Genomic DNA, 19,777 nt, shown 5'->3' on the forward strand with positions numbered 1-19,777 from the left:
ACACTGTAAAACAACAACCCTGTTGATCCGGATCACAATGGCATTCATACTGATGATCTCATTAAAAAATGCTCTTCTTTAGTTTGTTAGAACTGATTTGTGTAAGCAAAAAAAAAATAAAAATAAAAAAAATACGTAAATCAAATTATTATATAAACTTGCAAATTATTTTAAGGTTCCCCGAAATGCTCTGCATAACAATGAACTTTCCATAAAGCAATTTATACCTGTTAATTAATCCAGTGACAGTTTTATACTATATTGTATACTATATGCTATATTATATTCTATACTATATTGTATACTATATTGGATAGAAATAAAGTGGTCACTGTCATCAATATAAGAGCAAAAGGGACATTTGTGACAAGATCCTGAAGTGTGAGAGACCACAGTAATATATTTAAAAAAATGTAAAGTAAGAAATAAAATGTTATTATTTTGAAATGAATTTAGGAAAAAGCATATAATGAATTATTATGAATAATTAGAAGTATGAGCAGATTTTAAAGCATAAATATAATACAGACGCTGTGAATATCACTTTTTTTTTTAATTCCTCACCGAATCTAAATTATTTTTTCTCCTCACAGAGGTCATTCAAGCGGCAGTAACGTCGGTGAAAGACAGCTTCCCTCACACGGGGAGAGAAACTGACTTCTCCCTGGTAGTGCCTACCGACCTTGGTCTACCTTTCATAATCGAGGTGAGCACTTCTCTGATTTTTCTGGTAAAAAATGGTTACAAAGGGTCTTGACTGACACCATGGCCTTTGCCAGATGTTTTTTTTTTTTTTTGCTCCAGGGTCTTGACTGCCGTTGTACTTCTAACAGATATTCGTGACTCAGTCTCGACCAGCAGTTTATAGTACAAGTGGCAGAAGTTGGGTAGTATTACAACATCCTTATACTTCACTGTGTCAGTTTTCTTCCCTTACAAACAGTTTATATTTAGAACACAATATACAAATCGTTATATAACAGACCTTGTTCCTTTTCATGGAGGATTTCAAGGCAATGTTTTTTTTATTCTTTGGCTGTCCCATCAAGAGAGCTACATTTATGTCAGGGAGGAGCTCTTGATGCAAGGAACGGGATCTGTCCTTCCCTTCTGTGATCGAACCTCATTGCTGCCTATTTTCACAGGCGCTGCATGATTACTGCTGGTTCAGCCCATCCCCTTAAATATATTAATATAAAAATAATATTTCTTGACTTGTGCCTCTGATAAGGTCATAGTACAGCACTGAAATCTAGTTATATTTTTGCTAATGGAAAAGACATTTTTCATGATTTGGTTTTCTCTCGTTTATTTACAGTACACTTCAGATTATTCGTACTGGATTGACGGAACGTCAACGGGTACCCAGTTACGTCCTGCTAAGACTAAAAGTACCTTCACATTTATATTCGAGTAAGTTAAATCTATTTTAAGTGTATCTCAGTTGCATGTTTCACTGGTATATTAATTGTCTCTACCTGAAATTAAACATGAAATGAGGTTATTACATTATATAATCTTTATTAGCCATTATTTAACATTCGGTTAGTTACGTATTTTCATCTTGTGTACAGTGAGCCGATATTAACATTTTTCTATAGCAATGCATGCAAATTTAACACATATATATATATATATATATATATATATATATATATATATATATATATATATATATATATATATATATATATATATATATATATATATACATGTGTGTGTGTGTGTGTTAGTTACCATTTTGTCCTAGGCACATGTCGATTAGACACTAGGCCTGTTGTATATGCGTGTGTGTTGTATATGTTGTATATGCGTGTGTGTGTACTCACCTATTTGTACTCACCTATTTGCGATTGCAGGGGTCGAGACTCAGCTCCTGGCCCCGCCTCTTCACGGACCGCTACTAGGTCCTGTCTCTCCCTGCTCCATGAGCTTTATCATACCTCTTCTTAAAACTACACTACATCCACTACTTAACTTGCCAGACTTTTCCACTTCCTTAAACTCTACGGCTGAAGAAATGTGTGTGTGTACATTATATATATATATATATATATATATATATATATATATATATATATATGTGTGTGTGTGTGTGTGTGTGTGTGTGTGTGTGTGTGTGTGTGTGTGTGTGTGTGTGTGTGTGTGTGTGTGTGTGTGTGTGTGTGTGTGTAAAACACCCATGCAAATACTGTACATAATTTAAAGTTGCGTTACTCTTTCGTTTCATTAGAGTGAGCGTAGACAAAACCCTTCTCACCAAGACGCTTCTCCCGTGGTCAAATAAATTCGCCGTCGGGGCTGGAGTGCACAATGCACACGCCGTGATTTTACCTCTTAAGGGTTACTTTGTACTTGATACTCAAAAACATGAGATCAAATTGTCTATCGAGGCGCAGCACAGCAGCAAGGTATGATATGAATGCACTACAGATGCTCGGTTATAGAAAACTAAGTTCTCGACACCCTAGAATAAGTTATTTATAATTTAAAATATATTTCCTATCTCCAGTAAGGAGTTTTGCTCTCTGGAATAAATTCTCTGCTTCCAAGAATAAATTTTCGTTTACTTAGATTAAGCCTCTTGCATGGTATAATAAGCTTCTTATTCTCTTGAATTAGCCGGTTTACATTGGAGGAAATTAGGAAACCACTACAGCAGTTTTTTGAGTTCATTGGAATTTTAATATTAATTATAAGCAATGTTAAACTCCGTAATACTCACTCTGGTAAGTGCTGCGTCCATTCCTAGCTAAGTAGATGTATAACTGTATAAAGTGCTTTCTTAAATTCTTTCTCCACTACAGTAAATGAGACTTCACATTTCATAAATAGCTTTGATAACTGATTTTCAGGTACACAAAAATTTAGATGACAGGTGAGAAATCACTGTGACAGAAAAATGAAACACTGTTAAAAGAACCAGTCCTCTGGGGCACTGACCCCGGGAACACCCTCCAGGTAGGCAAATAAGTACTTGTATATGACAAAGTCAATCAGACACCCCTCTTCAGCCAAAATATACATACATCTATGTGTTTCATTTTTCTGTCGAAATACTTTTATCACTTCATCGTTCACTGCTTGACTCCTTAATCTAGGCAAAAATTAAGATATTCATCCTGTTTTGTTTTCCAGGTTCTATTGAAAAATTCTCACAACTTCCCATACACTGTGGTGACCGGGCCCTTCCCCACTGCTCTACACCCTCAACAAAGTGATTACAAGAAGATCAGGATTACTAAAGAGGAGACCTTCCAGGTGAGAACCATTACTGGGAATTCTCAGAATATCTCAACAACAAATGAATATGCCCTAGGCCCTGTAACTCCATACATATATAATTAAAATAAGAAAATATCCACTTCATGTTCCTGATTGTGTCTGCATGCAGTAACGTTGTTTACTTATTGGGGAAAATGAAGATTTAAAGAAGTACGAAGTGTGAAAAGGTTATGGGCAGATAGATGGAGGAAGTTGAAAAAAACTTTAAGCGTTGACATTCCCGGTGCGGCTCTCATCTCGTACAGTGTTCAGTTTTTGAGGGGGCCCCAAGTCGAGGTATTCCAGTTGGTTTTTGAATCCCTTCCCTTTCTTAGGTCTGCTGAAGTATTTGTATTCAATTCACTGTTATTTTGTGTAATCTATCATGGAGGTCTTATACATTCAGTGTTTGGTACTGGGCGATGGGTGGTAGTAATGGTCGTCTCACTGTTATGTTCATCCTGTTGGAGGCTGTTGCTGTGGGTAGTTTGCTGGAGGTTGCCTCTGTTGTTGACGAGACTTCAGGAGCCAGTTGATTGCTTAGTTTGTGGCACTGTAATTTCTGGGAGATTGTTTAAGAGGAATTCCTCTTTGGCTGTAGTGTTGAAGGATCCTGGGCCAGTTACAATATGTCCATTAGTTTCCTTTTGGAGTTTGGGCTGCTTTTTGATGACTTGTAAGATCTTCTGCTTATTATTGTAAAATTAGGTTCTTTTTGCAGTGGTGAAGTTTCTGGTCATGTTGAGATATTTCTTGGTTTCTTCTTTTTCTTCCTGTTCGCGAAGTCTTCACTTATGGAACACTTAGCTGCTAGTGTACCGTAGCCACCTGTACAGTTACGTCCTATTCATGAGGCTTTGCTTTTTTGCAATAATTGAAGGTATAATATTCCTCTGCACATTTAGAGAAGAATTTCCTGCTTTTTTTCCGGATTACATAGTGTAGTAGTTCTAGCAAGGGTTAAGTTGTAATGTTCGTCTTTTCTTTGGTCCTTTGGATGTATGTGGCAGTGGGAGATTTTGACTCCATCTTGCGAGATTGGTAAACCTTGAATATTTCCTTTAACATGATCATCATAACACAAGGTACTTTGCATAACATTATAATTTTCTCTACTTTGGCCTATGAATTTTGATTTTCAGTGTCAGATTAAAGGTTTTATTTCATTTGTTTGCCGAGGTCTGCATCCAAACTTGTCAAGATCGTTTTCTCGGGTTTCAGTGAAGGTGACAGTATAACTTCATGTTCTTGTTTTATAGTAGCTTCATATCAGGAGATACAATGATTAGAACGATATAAGCATTGCGAGCATTGCTGAAACAATTAGCAATGAATGAGCCATTGACAGGTTGAAGGTTATTGGGTAAAGTGGTGGCCAGTGTTTGGATTATTACTACTATTACAATCAAAACTAAGCTGTAAACTACCATGTCATACAGCTCTGTGTGTTTGTATTAATCTCCTGTTGCTTGCTCCACTTATCGGTTTGATTCTAACTTTGTGTGCTTGCATGGTGCTGGTATCTCCGGCCACACGGGAATGGCAAAGAGAACATTTCTAATAGGAGGATATATGGCTAAACTGTGAAATGGGAAGATATATGGCAACACTGTCAAGTCTGTTTGATTGTAATGGTGATGAAAAATCAACCAATTTTATTATCTTATGTTACATGACTTTCTCAGCCATATGACATGGATTAACGATGCTGGTTCTCTGTCTTCTCAGTGTTTTTTATTCTATCTCTTCTGTTTCCGTTTTCGCAGCGACATACTCAGGCGCTTCCAGATATTTATGGCATCTCCGTTGAGTCTTCATGGTCAGGAGACTTCGAGTTCCCATTAAATCTGCACAGTCTCAGGTAATTTCTGATTATTTTTACTGGGCATATTATACAATATATATATATATATATATATATATATATATATATATATATATAATATATATATATATATATATATATATATATATATATATATATATATATATATATATATATGTATATGTATATCAATATCAGCTCATTATTTCAGTGATATCAATTATATTTAGTTTTATGGAAAATATTCATACCTAATTTTTGTATAGAAAACCATTTATTTTTTATCAAATATATTATTTTCAGTCAAGATTTAGATCCGTTCACTCCATCTTACAAGAGCTGGGATTACCGTCTTGAATGGGACCCTCAAGCTTCCACTACCAAGAGTATCACAATTACCCTAACATATGGTAAGTATTTTAAGTAATTTACGTAAACTTTTGCTGATGTTTCGAAAACTCTAACATGTGGGGTATATAATATATATATATATATATATATATATATATATATATATATATATATATATATATATATATATATATATATATATATATATTCTTTCTTTCAACACACCGGCTGTATCCCACCGAGGCGGGGTGGCCCAAAAGGAAAAACAAAAGTTTCTCCTTTTACATTTAGTAATATATAGAGGAGAAGAGGTTACTAGCCCCTTGCTCCCGGCATTTTAGTCGCCTCTTACAACACGCATGGCTTACGGAGGAAAAATTTTGTTCCACTTTCCCATGGAGGTAAGAGGAAATAAACAAGAATAAGAACTAGAAAGAAAATAGAAGAAAACCCAGAGGGGTGTGTATATACGTATATGCTTGTACATGTATGTGTAGTGTAACCTAAGTGTAAGTAGAAGTAGCAAGACGTACCGGAAATCTTGCATGTTTATGAGACAGAAAAAAGGACACCAGCAATCCTACCTTCATGTAAAACAATTACAGGCTTTCATTTTACACTCACTTGGCAGGACGGTATATATATATATATATATATATATATATATATATATATATATATATATATATATATATATATATATATATATATGCATATAATATTGTAACCACGAACGAGTGGTATTTAATCAAACTATAACACGGGTGGGGTTTGAACCCGCGGCCAGAGAGTCTCAAAACTCCAGACCGACACGGTCTGGACTTTTGAGACTCTCTGACCGCGGGTTCAAACCCCACCCGTGGTATGGTTTGTTTGCAATCGCGTTATTACGATTTCGTGAGTCATGGTATTTAATCAATAGCAAAATTGCGAATAGCCGGGGGATCGAACTCGTGTTGTTTTAGCCCTCCTCATGGCGATCGAAAATTCCACGACGCTTTAACCCACGGAACCATACAATCGTGCAAGAATCACACACCCAGCAGAACTAGGTGTTGTACCGTGATCCAAGGACATACGATGGTCAGGGTGCATCAGATCTAATTTCATTCTACTCCCCGTTTGGTGTACTAGCCTCCACAAGCAGTATATATAGTACTGTAACCACTAACGAATGGTATTTGATCAATAACAATTACCTCTGAAGCACCCATACAATCGTATGTCCTCGGATCACGATACAACACCTAGCTCTGCTGGGTGCGTGATTCATGTAGGATTGTTTGGTCCTGTGGGTTGGAGCATCGTGAATTTTCGCTCACAATGAGGCAGGCGATAACAACATGGGTTCGATACCCGGCTGGTCGCAGTGTTGTTAATGATTAAATACCACTCGTTCGTGGTTACAGTACTATATATACTGCTTGTGGAGGCTAGTACGCCAAACGGGGAGTAGAATGAAATTAACTCTGAGGCACCCACACCATTGTATGTCCTTGGATCACGGTACAACACCTAGATCTGCTGGGTGCATGACTCTTGTAGGATTGTATGGTCCCGTGGGTTAGAGCATTGCGGAAATTTCAATCACAATGAGGCGGGCGAAAACAACACGAGTTCGATCCTCCGGCTAGTCGCAGTGTTGATATTGATAATATATATATATATATATATATATATATATATATATATAATATATATATATATATATATGTCGTGCCGAATATGTAAAACTGGTCAATTAGCAAGAACTCATTTAAAATTAAGCCCTTTCTAAAATTTTCTCTAATACGTTTAAAGATATATTTTTTTCATTAATGTTGATATAAAAATTTATAATTTTGCACCAAAAGGAACTTAGAAAACTTACCTAACCTTATTATAACAAGAACAAATCAGTTTAGCCTTACCCAACTAAATATATTTTAAATTTGTTTACAATAATTTAATATTAAACAAACACAGTGAAATATATTTTTTTTCGTTGGGTTCAGAATGATTTTGGCGAAATTATTGCATACACAAATTTTCACTTGTCCTATATGGCAAGATGAGCGTTGCTATTTAAGCCAAGATCGCAAATTCTGCCTATTCGGCACGACATATATATATATATATATATATATATATATATATATATATATATATATATATATATATATATATATATATATATATATATATATATATATATATATAATGTCGTGCCGAATAGGCAGAACTTGCAAACTTGGCTTAAATAGCAAAGCTCATCTTGCCATACAGGACAAGTGAAAATTTGTGTATGCAATAATTTCGCCAAAATCATTCTGAACTTAACGAAAAAAATATATTTCACTGTTTGTTTAGTATTAAATTATTGTAAACAAATCTAAAATATATTTAGCTGGGATAGGCTAAAATAAATTGTGCTTGTTACAATAAGGTTAGGTAAGTTTTCTAAGTTCCTTTTGGTGCAAAATTATAATTTTTTACATCAACATTAATGAAAAAATATATCTTTAAACGTATAAGAGAAAATTTAAGAAAGGACATAATTTTAAATGAGTTATTGCTAATTGACCAGTTTTTACATATTCGGCACGACATATATATATATATATATATATATATATATATATATATATATATATATATATATATATATATATATATATATATATACATAATGTCGTGCCGAATAGGTAAAGCTGGTCAATTAGTAAGAACTCATTTAAAATCAAGTCCTTTCTAAAATTTTCTCTTATACTTTTAAAGATATATTGTTTAATTTATGTTAATGTAAAAATTAATAATTTTGTATCCAAAGAATCTTAGAAAACTTACCTAACCATATTATACCAAGAGCAATTTGATTTAGCCTAATCCAACTAAATATATTTTAGATAAGTTTACATAATTTAATAATAAATAAACACGATGAAATATATTTTTTTCGTTAGGCTGATAAACTAATGTAATAAAAATATATAATAATTATAATAATAATAATAATAATATTAATAATAATAATAATAATAATAATAATAATAATAATAATAATAATAATAATAATAATAATAATAGCATTCTATATAACTCTTAACTACTTCTATTACCTTCCAGTGACTTCGGAGAGCTCAGGAGAATCAGAAGAGTTAGTGCAGGTGGGCCAAGAAACACAGGGAGCTGCCGACTTTGGTGACTTCTCACAGGTTTCTAATGGAGGAGAACAAGAGTTCCAGGAAGGATCTCGGGACTTCCAGGTAGGATCTCAAGACTTCCATATTGGATTGCATGACTTCCAGGTTTGGTCTGAAAGCTTCCATATAGGATTGCATGATTTCCAGGTAGGATCTCAAGATTTCCATATAGGATTGCATGACTTCCAGGTATGATCTCAAGACTTCAATATAGGATTGCATGACTTCCAGGTATGATCTCAACACGGTTTTACAAAGGGGCGTTTCTGTCTTATGAATTTACTAACTTTTTTCACTAAGGTGTTTGAGGAGGTATATCATGGTAATGAATATGATATTGTGTATATGGACTTCAGTAAGGCTTTCGATAGAGTTCCACATCAGAAGCTATTGTGGAAACTTAAGGCACACTGAATAGGAGGAGAAATTTTTTCCTGGGTAGAGGCATGGTTGGCAAAAAGGCAGCAGAGAGTTTGCATAAATGGGGAGAAATCAGAATGGGGGCACGTCACAAGCGGTGTTCCTCAGGGGTCAGTGTTGGGTCCGTTGTTGCTCACAATTTACATAAACGACATAGATGAGGGAATAAACAGCTACATAAGCAAATTTGCTGATGACACCAAAATAGGCCGTCCAATTCCTTCTAATGAGGACATTAGAGCACTCCAGGATGATTTGAATAGACTGATGCAATAATTGGAGAAGTGGCAGATGCAGTTTAATATTGACAAATGCAAAGTTCTAAATGTTGGACAGGAAAATACCCATGCCACATTTAAACTAAATAATGTAGATCTTAATACTACTGATTGCGAAAAAGATTTAGGAGTTCTGGTTAGCAGTAATCTAAAACCAAGACAACAGTGCATTAGTGTTCGCAATAAAGCTAACAGAATCCATGGCTTCATATCAAAAAGTGTAAATAATAGGTTGTTCTTCAACTCTATATATCCTTGGTTAGGCCTCATTTAGATTATGCTGCACAGTTCTGGTCACCGTATTACAGAATGGATATAAACGCTCTGGAAAACGTACAGAGGAGGATGACAAAGTTGATTCCATTTATCAGAAATCTTCCCTATGAGGATAGACTGAGGCCCTGAATCTGCACTCTCTAGAAAGGCGTAGAATTAGGGGGGATATGACTGAGGTGTATAAATGAAAAACAGGAATAAATAAAAGGGATATAAATAGCGTGCTGAAAATTTCTAACAAAGACAGGACTCGCAGCAATGGTTTCAAGTTGGAAAAATTCAGAGTCAGGTAAGATATAGGAAAGCACTGGTTTGGTAATAGAGTTGTGGATGAGTAGAACAAACTCCCGAGTACCGTCATAGAAGCGAAAATGGTGTGTAGTTTTAAAGATAAGTTAGATAAATATACATGAGTGGTTATGGGTGGGCGTGAGTTGGACCTGACTAGTTTGTGCTGCTAGGTCTGATGCCGTGCTCCATTCTTAAGTGTAAGTGACTTGACTAGGTGGGTGACATGGACCTGCTTCGCATGGGTCAATGGGCCTGCTGCCGTGATCCTTCTTTCTTATGTTCTTTTATAGGATTGCATGACTTCCAGGTAGGATCTCAAGACTTCCTTGATGAATCAAAGAAATTCAAACTAGTTTCTTAATTCCTCAAGGTAGGATCTCAAGGCCTCTAAGTAGAATCCTAAGACTTCCCGAGAGGATTTCGAAAGAGGATTTCAAAACTTCCAGATAGGCTTTACAAACAGATTCAAAAAGCAAATGCTGTGTATTGAAGCTTGATCACTTCGGCTTTTAGAAACTTCAGAGTCTGGCTCAGGAGTTGGAACGTAGCCTACCACAAACTAAGCCAGGTAAATGTACACACACACACACACACACACACACACACACACACACACACACACACACACACACACACACATATTGCGTATCAGTATTTAATAAAGATTTATAAATGTTCTCCCAACAGGAGATTGGTGACCTCGAGCTGGAAACGTTTGGACAGCAACAACAGCAGACAAACTATCGGCAGCGTATTGAAAAACTGCAGGAGGAAGTTATGCCTAGTAAGTAACTCTGCACTTTCTGACTTTTTACGTGTATTGCTTTAAGGCACATTTATTTCCCGATATGGTTCATTGTTTATCCAGCTGGGTTAATGCTCCTTCCTTCTGAGTGATTATTTTTTTCTTGTGTGTGGCTCCTTTTCTCTTCCTGATTTAACTTTTTTTATTACAGTTTTTTTTCTGTTGTGTCATTTTTTAATACCATTGTGAACCTAATTTCTTGCTGTACCTAATGACTTGTCACTTACCTTATCATATATATATATATATATATATATATATATATATATATATATATATATATATATATATATATATATATATATATATATATATATATATATATATATTATTTCCAACAAACCGGTCGTATCCCACCAAGGCAGGGTGGCCCAAAAAGAAAAATGAAAGTTTCTCTTTTTAAATTTAGTAATTTATACAGGAAGGTGTTACTAGCCCCTTGCTCCCGGCATTTTATTCGCCTCTTACAACACGCATGGCTTAAGGAGGAAGAATTCTGTTCCACTTCCTCATGGAGATAAGAGGAAATAAACAAGAACTAGAAAAAAAATGGAAGAAAATCCAGAGGGGTGTGTATATATATGTTTGTACATGTATGTGTGGTGTGACTTAAGTGTAAGAAGTAGCAAGATGTACCTGAAATCTTGCATGTTTATGAGACAGAGAAAAGGACACCAGCAATCCTACCATCATGTAAAACAATTACAGGATTTCGTTTTACACTCACTTGGCAGGACGGTAGTACCTCCCTGGGCGGTTGCTGTCTACCAACCTACTACCTAGAATATATATATATGTCGGGCCGAATATGTAAAACTCGTCAATTAGCAAGAACTCATCTAAAATTAAGTCCTTTCTGAAAATTTCATTTATACGTTTAAAGATATATTTTTTTCATTAATGTTAATGTAAAAAATTTTATTTTTGGAATAAAAGAATCATAGAAAACCTACCTAACCTTATTATAACAAGCTCAATTTATTTTAACCTAATCCCACTAAATATGTTTTAAATACGTTTTCAGTAATTTAATATTAAACAAACACAATGAAATATATTTTTTTTCGTTAGGTTCAGAATGAATTTTTGCGAAATTATTGCATACACAAATTTTCGCTTGTCCTATATGGCAAGATGAGCGTTGCTATTTAAACCAAGATCGCAAGTTCTGCCTGTTCGGCGTGACATATATATATATATATATATATATATATATATATATATATATATATATATATATATATATATATATATATATATATATGTCGTGCCGAATAGGCAGAACTTTCGATCTTGGCTTAAATAGCAACGCTCAATTTGCCATATAGGAAAAGCGAAAATTTGTGTATGCAATAATTTCGCCAGAATCATTCTGAACCTAACGAAAAAAATATATTTCACTGTGTTTGTTTGGTATTAAATTACTGTAAACAAATCTAAAATATATTTAGTTGAGTTACGCTAAAATAAATTGCTCTTGTCATAATAAGGTTAGGTAAGTTTTCTAAGTTCCTTTTGGTGCAAAATTATAAATTTTTACATCAACACTAATGAAAAAAATATATCTTTAAACGTATAAGAGAAAATTTTAGAATGGGCATAATTTTAAACGAGTTCTTGCTAATTGACCAGTTTTACATATTCGGCACGACATATATATATATATATATATATATATATATATATATATATATATATATATATATATATATATATATATATATATATATATACATACATATACATACATATATATGGATATATATATATCATATATAGCATTTTGGGGGGAATTCTTAATCAAAAGTTTTTTTACTGTATCAAGATTTTTGAATACAACTTTAATATTAAAAGTCTTAAGAAGAGAAGGCATATCAACCAAGTTTTCATGGTAAGGGAGAACCAACATATTTTTAGTTGAATAAGGCTGGTTGCCCTTTTTTGGATTATAAAAAGTGTTCCTAGCAACTTTAAAAGATTTATCAATTACATTTCTTGGGTATTTTAAATCATTACCTATTTCATAAATTTTGGATATTTCCTCATCTATGAACTCAGGACTACAAATTCGTAAAGCTCTCAAAAACATTGATGAGAAAACAGACAGTTTGACTCTATCTTGATGCGAGGAATAATAGTGGACATAGGAACAGTTATTTGTAGGTTTTCTGTAAATTTTAAATTTGAATTCATTATTACCCTTAATAATTAAAACATCTAGAAAAGGCAATGAGTTATTTTCTTCAAACTCAACAGTAAAGTTTATAGAATGGGCTAAGCTATTTAATTTTCCAGAAAATGGTGTATATCTACATTTTTGGGCATAAGACACAAAATATCATCAACATATCTGAACCATTTAGCTCTATTAGGGAGGATTGTGTTAAGCAACCTTGTTTCAAAAAATTCCATGTATAGGTTACTAAGAACAGGTGAAAGAGGATTTCCCATTGCCATACCAAACTTCTGAGTGTAAAACTTATCATTAAATACAAATTTTGCATCAACAATGCAAAGTTTAATAAGTTTAATGATAGTAGGAACTGGCAATGGTAAATCATAGTTAACGAGTTCTTCAGATAAGAAACTTAATAAATCATCAACAGGAACTTTCGTAAACAAGGAAGTAACATCAAAACTAACCATGTTAAAATCATTTAAGTCAGTCAAGGAGTTTAATTTATCAACCAAGTCTATGTTGTTTTTAACATTAAAGTTAGAAATTTTGCCAACAATAGGGCTCAAAATATCGACAAGCCATTTGGATAATTTATATGAAACTGACCCTATGGAGCTAATAATTGGTCTGACTGGATTCCCTGGTTTGTGTGTTTTTATTAGTCCATACATGTAAGGTAAAGATGGATTAGTGGAAGTAAATTGTTTGACTAATTCATCTTTGCCTTTCAGTAGAAGTTTTATTGTTTTATTGAAATTGCTGTTAACGGTTTCTAAGTTTAGAATAGGTTTCAGTATCATCTAAGAGATTATTCATTTTTTCTTGGTAATCATTTTCTTTCATAATTACTATTGCATTTATTTTGTCTGCTTTAGTAAGGCGCAAATTTTTATTGTTATTAAGTGTATCATAAGACTTAAGTGTATCATAAGACAATAAAACTTCTACTGAAAGGCAAAGATGAATTAGTCAAACAATTTACTTCCACTAATCCATCTTTACCTTACATGTATGGACTAATAAAAACACACAAACCAGGGAATCCAGTCAGACCAATTATTAGCTCCATAGGGTCAGTTTCATATAAATTATCCAAATGGCTTGTCGATATTTTGAGCCCTATTGGAAAATTAAATAGCTTAGCCCATTCTATAAACTTTACTGTTGAGTTTGAAGAAAATAACTCATTGCCTTTTCTAGATGTTTTAATTATTAAGGGTAATAATGAATTCAAATTTAAAATTTACAGAAAACCTACAAATAACTGTTCCTATGTCCACTATTATTCCTCGCATCAAGATAGAGTCAAACTGTCTGTTTTCTCATCAATGTTTTTGAGAGCTTTACGAATTTGTAGTCCTGAGTTCATAGATGAGGAAATATCCAAAAATTTATGAAATAGGTAATGATTTAAAATACCCAAGAAATGTAATTGATAAATCTTTTAAAGTTGCTAGGAACACTTTTTATAATCCAAAAAAGGGCAACCAGCCTTATTCAACTAAAAATATGTTGGTTCTCCCTTACCATGAAAACTTGGTTGATATGCCTTCTCTTCTTAAGACTTTTAATATTAAAGTTGTATTATACATACATATATATATATATATATATATATATATATATATATATATACATATATATATATATATATATATATATATATATATATATATATATATATATATATACATATATATATATATATATATATATATATATATATATATATATATATATATATATATATATATATATGTCGTGCCGAATATGTAAAACTGGTCAATTAGCAAGAACTAATTTAAAATTAAGTCCTTTCCGAAATTTTCTTTCATATGTTTAAAGATATATTTTTTTCATTAACGTTAATGTAAAAATTTATAATTTTGCACCAAAAGAATCTTAGAAAACTTACCTAACCTTATTATAAAAAGAGCAATTTATTTTAGCCTAACCCAACTAAATATATTTTAGATTTGATTACTGTAATTTAATACTAAACAAACACAGTGAAATATATTTTTTTCGTTAGGTTCAGAATGATTTTGGCGAAATTACTGCATACACAAATTTTCACTTGTCCTATATGGCAAGATGAGCGTTGCTATTTAAGCCAAGATCGCAAGTTCTGCCTATTCGGCACGACATTTATATATAAGATATATATATATATATATATATATATATATATATATATATATATATATATATATATATATATATATATCTGTGTCTATATATATATACACGTGTGTGTGTATGTGTGTACGTGTATGTGTGTGTGTGTGTGTGCGTGTGTGTGTGTGTGTATGTGTATGTGTGTGTGTGTGTGTGTGTGTGTGTGTGTGTGTGCGTGTGTGTGCGTGTGTGTGTGTGTGTTTGTATGTGTATGTGTGTGTACTCACCTAGTTGTACTCACCTAGTTGAGGTTGCAATGGTCGAGTCCAAGCTCCTGGCCCCCGCCTCTTCACTGGTCGCTACTAGGTCACTCTCCCTGAACCATAAGCTTTATCGTACCTCTGCTTAAAGCTATGTATGGATCCTGCCTCCACTACATCGCTTCCCAAACTATTCCACTTCCTGACTACTCTGTGGCTGAAGAAATACTTCCTAACATCCCTTTGATTCATCTGTCTTCAGCTTCCAACTGTGTCCCCGTGTTGCTGTGTCCAGTCTCTGGAACATCCTGTCTTTGTCCACCTTGTCAATTCCTCTCAGTATTTTGTAAGTCGTTATCATGTCCCCCCTATCTCTCCTGTCCTCCAGTGTCGTCAGGTTGATTTCCCTTAACCTCTCCTCATAGCACATACCTCTTAACTCTGGGACCAGTCTTGTTGCAAACCTTTGCACTTTCTCTAGTTTCTTTACATGCTTGGCTAGGTGTGGGTTCCAAACTGGTGCCGCATACTCCAATATGGGCCTAACGTACACGGTGTACAGGGTCCTGAACGATTCCTTATTAAGATGTCGGAATGCTGTTCTGAGGTTTGCCAGGCGCCCATATGCTGCAGCAGTTATTTGGTTGATGTGCGCTTCAGGAGATGTGCCTGGTGTTATACTCACCCCAAGATCTTTTTCCTTGAGTGATGTTTGTAGTCTCTGGCCCCCTAGACTGTACTCTGTCTGCGGTCTTCTTTGCCCTTACCCAATTCTCATGACTTTGCACTTGGTGGGATTGAACTCCAGGAGCCAGTTGCTGGACCAGGTCTGCAGCCTATCCAGATCCCTTTGTAGTTCTGCCTGGTTTGTGTGTGTGTGTGTGTGTGTGTGTGTGTGTGTGTGTGTGTGTGTGTGTGTGTGTGTGTGTGTGTGTATGTGTGTGTATTTGTGTTTGTGTATGTGAGGGTATGATACTAATGTTGATATTTTTTAAGAGCACATGTAATATTAATATTTTAAAAACTATCGGCTGGTATCGGCCGTTTTTCAACCCATATCGATAACGTAAAAATGTAAAGTAAAAGGACATAAGTGCAACTAATGTGACATTTTATTGTGGCAACGTTTCGCTCTCCAGGAGCTTTGTCAAGCCGCTCTTGGAGAGCGAAACGTTGCCACAATAAAATGCCACATTAGTTGCACTTGTGTCCTTTTACTTTACATATTGTCGGTAATTCTACCAACATTATTACAACGTAAAAATAGTCGATACCGATACTTTGGCGCGGTAAATGATGCTCGGCTTCAGTTTCAGGAGGGTATGTGAAGAGCATCAGCATTGGGCTGGATCTTCAGGGCTCCACCAGCAGAAGCTACGAGACGGTGTTAACGTGGGCCGTCGGTTCTTCTGCAGGTCAGCATTCCACCAAGATCCACTTCACCATAATTTCCAACCCCCCAGAAGGCACCTTCGAAGACCCTCATGCTGTAAGTCCCTTTGCACAGTTTCTTTTTCAGCTACAACAGAACAGAAGACGCACAGTTTATTTGGCATTATTTACTGGGTCCCTAAATCTTATTGAACAGACACAAGAATGCTTCATATAATCAGGTGTAGTAAGAATCTTTACACTCATACATAACAGAAGGTACATTAGCTGATCCTCACAAGCATAAGAAGACCTTAATAACGTTCTCCAGATAAGTTAATATTGCCCGTACTAGTAATATAAATTGCCCAATTATCGTAAACATTCAAGTTTTGTTGATCTTGCTTGAGGGCCAGCTGCAAGTCTGGTATCAGTAAGCAGGTCATATCGAAACAATATACACTCTGAAACGTCTATACCTGAATATATATTGCTTTTATGCAGCCCGGATGGGATGAGTCACACGCACTTTACAGGCTGAGCTTGGAATGGCTTGTATTTAGCGGGGATTTTGGTTAGCATATTAATAAATTAATCTGTGTCTGTCAGGTGAAAAACCCTTCTAGACAAATTTCTCTCCTCATAGTCACAGTTGTTTACAGTAATCCGGCCTTCTCATATTTGTTTTTCTCTACCGCAATCTACACTTATTATGGTCTTTTGTCCCTTATTTACTCAGCGGCATAAGGCGTTCGTAAAGATTCAGAAATCTGTCTCACTGAAACCAGAATCTCATGACTTCAGTTACAAAACTTTTATAAATATTTTGCACCTCTACACAATGTATTTAACAATATAAGGCATATACATTTCTTCCAGATTTGCTTTGACGTTTTGGTGCTTAAGCCTAAATTTACGCCCCTGACCACTGTTGAAGACTTGTTGACTTCCAACTTACAAACCATCATCGAGGCTCAAATTTATGATGGAGTATCATGTAAAGGATCACCTGTACTTGAAGGCCAGGTAACGTTGTGTGTAATTAACTAAGCTATGAGAAGTATCTATCTACATATATGTCTTTGTATACGTACACACACACACACACACACACACACACACACACACACACACACACACACACACACACACACACACACACACACACACACACACACACACACACACACACACACACACACATATATATATATTGGCAAGGTGACCCAAAAGCAGAAACACTTTCATCATCCTTCACACTATCAGTCTTTGCAGAGGCGCCCAGATACGACAGTTTGGATGACACTCGAAACAGCAGATATCTCAACCCCCTCTTTTAAAGTGCAGGAATTGTACGGTACAACTCCAGGACTCAAGTCCGGCTAACCGGTTTCCTTAAATCCCTTCACAAAACATTACCCTGCTCACACTCCAACTGTTCGTAATGTCCCAAATACCATTCGTCTCCAATCACTCCTATCTAACACGCTCACATATGCCTGCTGTATGTCCAAGCCCTTGCACACAAAACCTCTTTTACTCCCCCTATCCTTTCCTAGGACGGCCCCTACCCCACCGCCCCTCCACTACAGAATTATACATCATTCAGGTCATCCTATTTTCCTCCTTCGTCTATAAACAACCCCTTCTCAGCCATCTCAATAATACTTCTAGTTACTCCACAATTCCTAATTTCCACACTACGAATTCTTTGCAGCTTATATATTACATAATATGTGTGTGTGTGTGTGTGTGTGTGTGTGTGTGTGTGTGTGTGTGTGTGTGTGTGTGTGTGTGTGTGTGTGTGTGAGTGTGTGTGTCATGCCGAATAGGTAGAACTGGTCAATTAGCAAGAACTCATTTAAAATTAAGTCTTTTCTAAAATTTTCTTTTATACGTTTAAAGATATATTTTTTTCATTTATGTTAATGTAAAAGTTAATAACTTTGTTCCCATAAGAACCTTGGAAAACTTACCTAATCTTATTATAACAAGAGCAATTTATTTTAGCCTAATTCAACTAAATATATTTTACATAAGCTTACATTAATTTAATAATAAACGAACAGAAATATATTTTTTCGTTAGGTTCAAAATGATTTTTTGTGAAATTATTGCATACACAAAATTTCACTTGCCTTGTTCGGCAAGAAGAGATTTTATATTTTAGACAAAATCACACACACACACACACACACACACACACACACACACACACACACACACACACACACACACACACACACACACACCAATTATATACATAACCAATTATATATATATATATATATATATATATATATAAATATATATATATATATATATATATATATATATATATATATATATATATATATATATATATATATATATATATATATATATATATATGCATGCATGCGTGTATATGAACTTTCTTATACTTAGTTTTCTCAAAATGCTTCCCATAACAAGAGGCTTTTATTATAATATACAACATGATGTATTCTCATAACTGGAACAAATGCTTAAGCAAACTGGCTGCAAAGTCATTCTTCGTAACTTCCATATATATTCTGGTGAAATAATTGTTTTAATGTGATTGAAATGTAAGGAATGTTTTTTCTTCTAGAAGAGATATTTCATTACAGCTGTAATTTAAATGTAACTTGTATTTTGATTACTTCTGGGTCTCTCAGACTACGTGGGATTCAAACCCATGACAAACCACTCCTAAAATCGCTTCATAACAGTTTTACTCGCCACTGATGCTTCTACACGTTGTCATCAGTATATTCGAAAGTTATATTACGAGTAGGCAGAATGATATATAATTCTCCTAGTAACTGCATTTATGTGATCTGGCGATGTGTGTGTTTTGTGTAGCCCTCCATGTCTATTATTAATATTTTAGCCTGTATCTTACCTGTATCATCATTCAGGGTTACTTGGACGCGAGCGAGGCAGTCATAAATCACTTGAAGGAGGAACTGGCCAAGGAATGTGACCCCGACACCTCTCATCTTAGGTTAATTGACATCATCACCTCGTCTCTCTACGACCACGCCAACTTCAAAGCACAATGGACAGAGGTACAGAATATATAAGTATGATTTATTTACTAATTGGTTGTTTTCCAATAAGACTGACCCAAAGACGAAACATACTACTTCTTTTG

The 19,777-nt window shown here is 34.6% G+C and overlaps 1 protein-coding gene across 1 annotated transcript in view; it reads left to right on the plus strand.

The window, feature by feature from the left end:
* Positions 1 to 19,777, plus strand: part of LOC128689697 (hemolymph clottable protein-like) — a 53,884-nt gene that overhangs the window by 28,115 nt on the left and 5,992 nt on the right. Inside the window, exons 19-29 of the mRNA XM_070087695.1 lie at positions 594 to 706; positions 1,319 to 1,413; positions 2,234 to 2,411; positions 3,139 to 3,261; positions 5,031 to 5,125; positions 5,393 to 5,499; positions 8,546 to 8,685; positions 10,575 to 10,671; positions 16,560 to 16,738; positions 17,500 to 17,646; positions 19,542 to 19,691. Of these exons, the coding sequence (XP_069943796.1) occupies positions 594 to 706; positions 1,319 to 1,413; positions 2,234 to 2,411; positions 3,139 to 3,261; positions 5,031 to 5,125; positions 5,393 to 5,499; positions 8,546 to 8,685; positions 10,575 to 10,671; positions 16,560 to 16,738; positions 17,500 to 17,646; positions 19,542 to 19,691 (1,424 nt within the window). The remainder of the gene's footprint in view (positions 1 to 593; positions 707 to 1,318; positions 1,414 to 2,233; positions 2,412 to 3,138; positions 3,262 to 5,030; positions 5,126 to 5,392; positions 5,500 to 8,545; positions 8,686 to 10,574; positions 10,672 to 16,559; positions 16,739 to 17,499; positions 17,647 to 19,541; positions 19,692 to 19,777) is intronic.

Source organism: Cherax quadricarinatus, chromosome 22 (genome assembly GCF_038502225.1).
Source record: "Cherax quadricarinatus isolate ZL_2023a chromosome 22, ASM3850222v1, whole genome shotgun sequence".
Classification (NCBI taxonomy): domain Eukaryota; kingdom Metazoa; phylum Arthropoda; class Malacostraca; order Decapoda; family Parastacidae; genus Cherax; species Cherax quadricarinatus.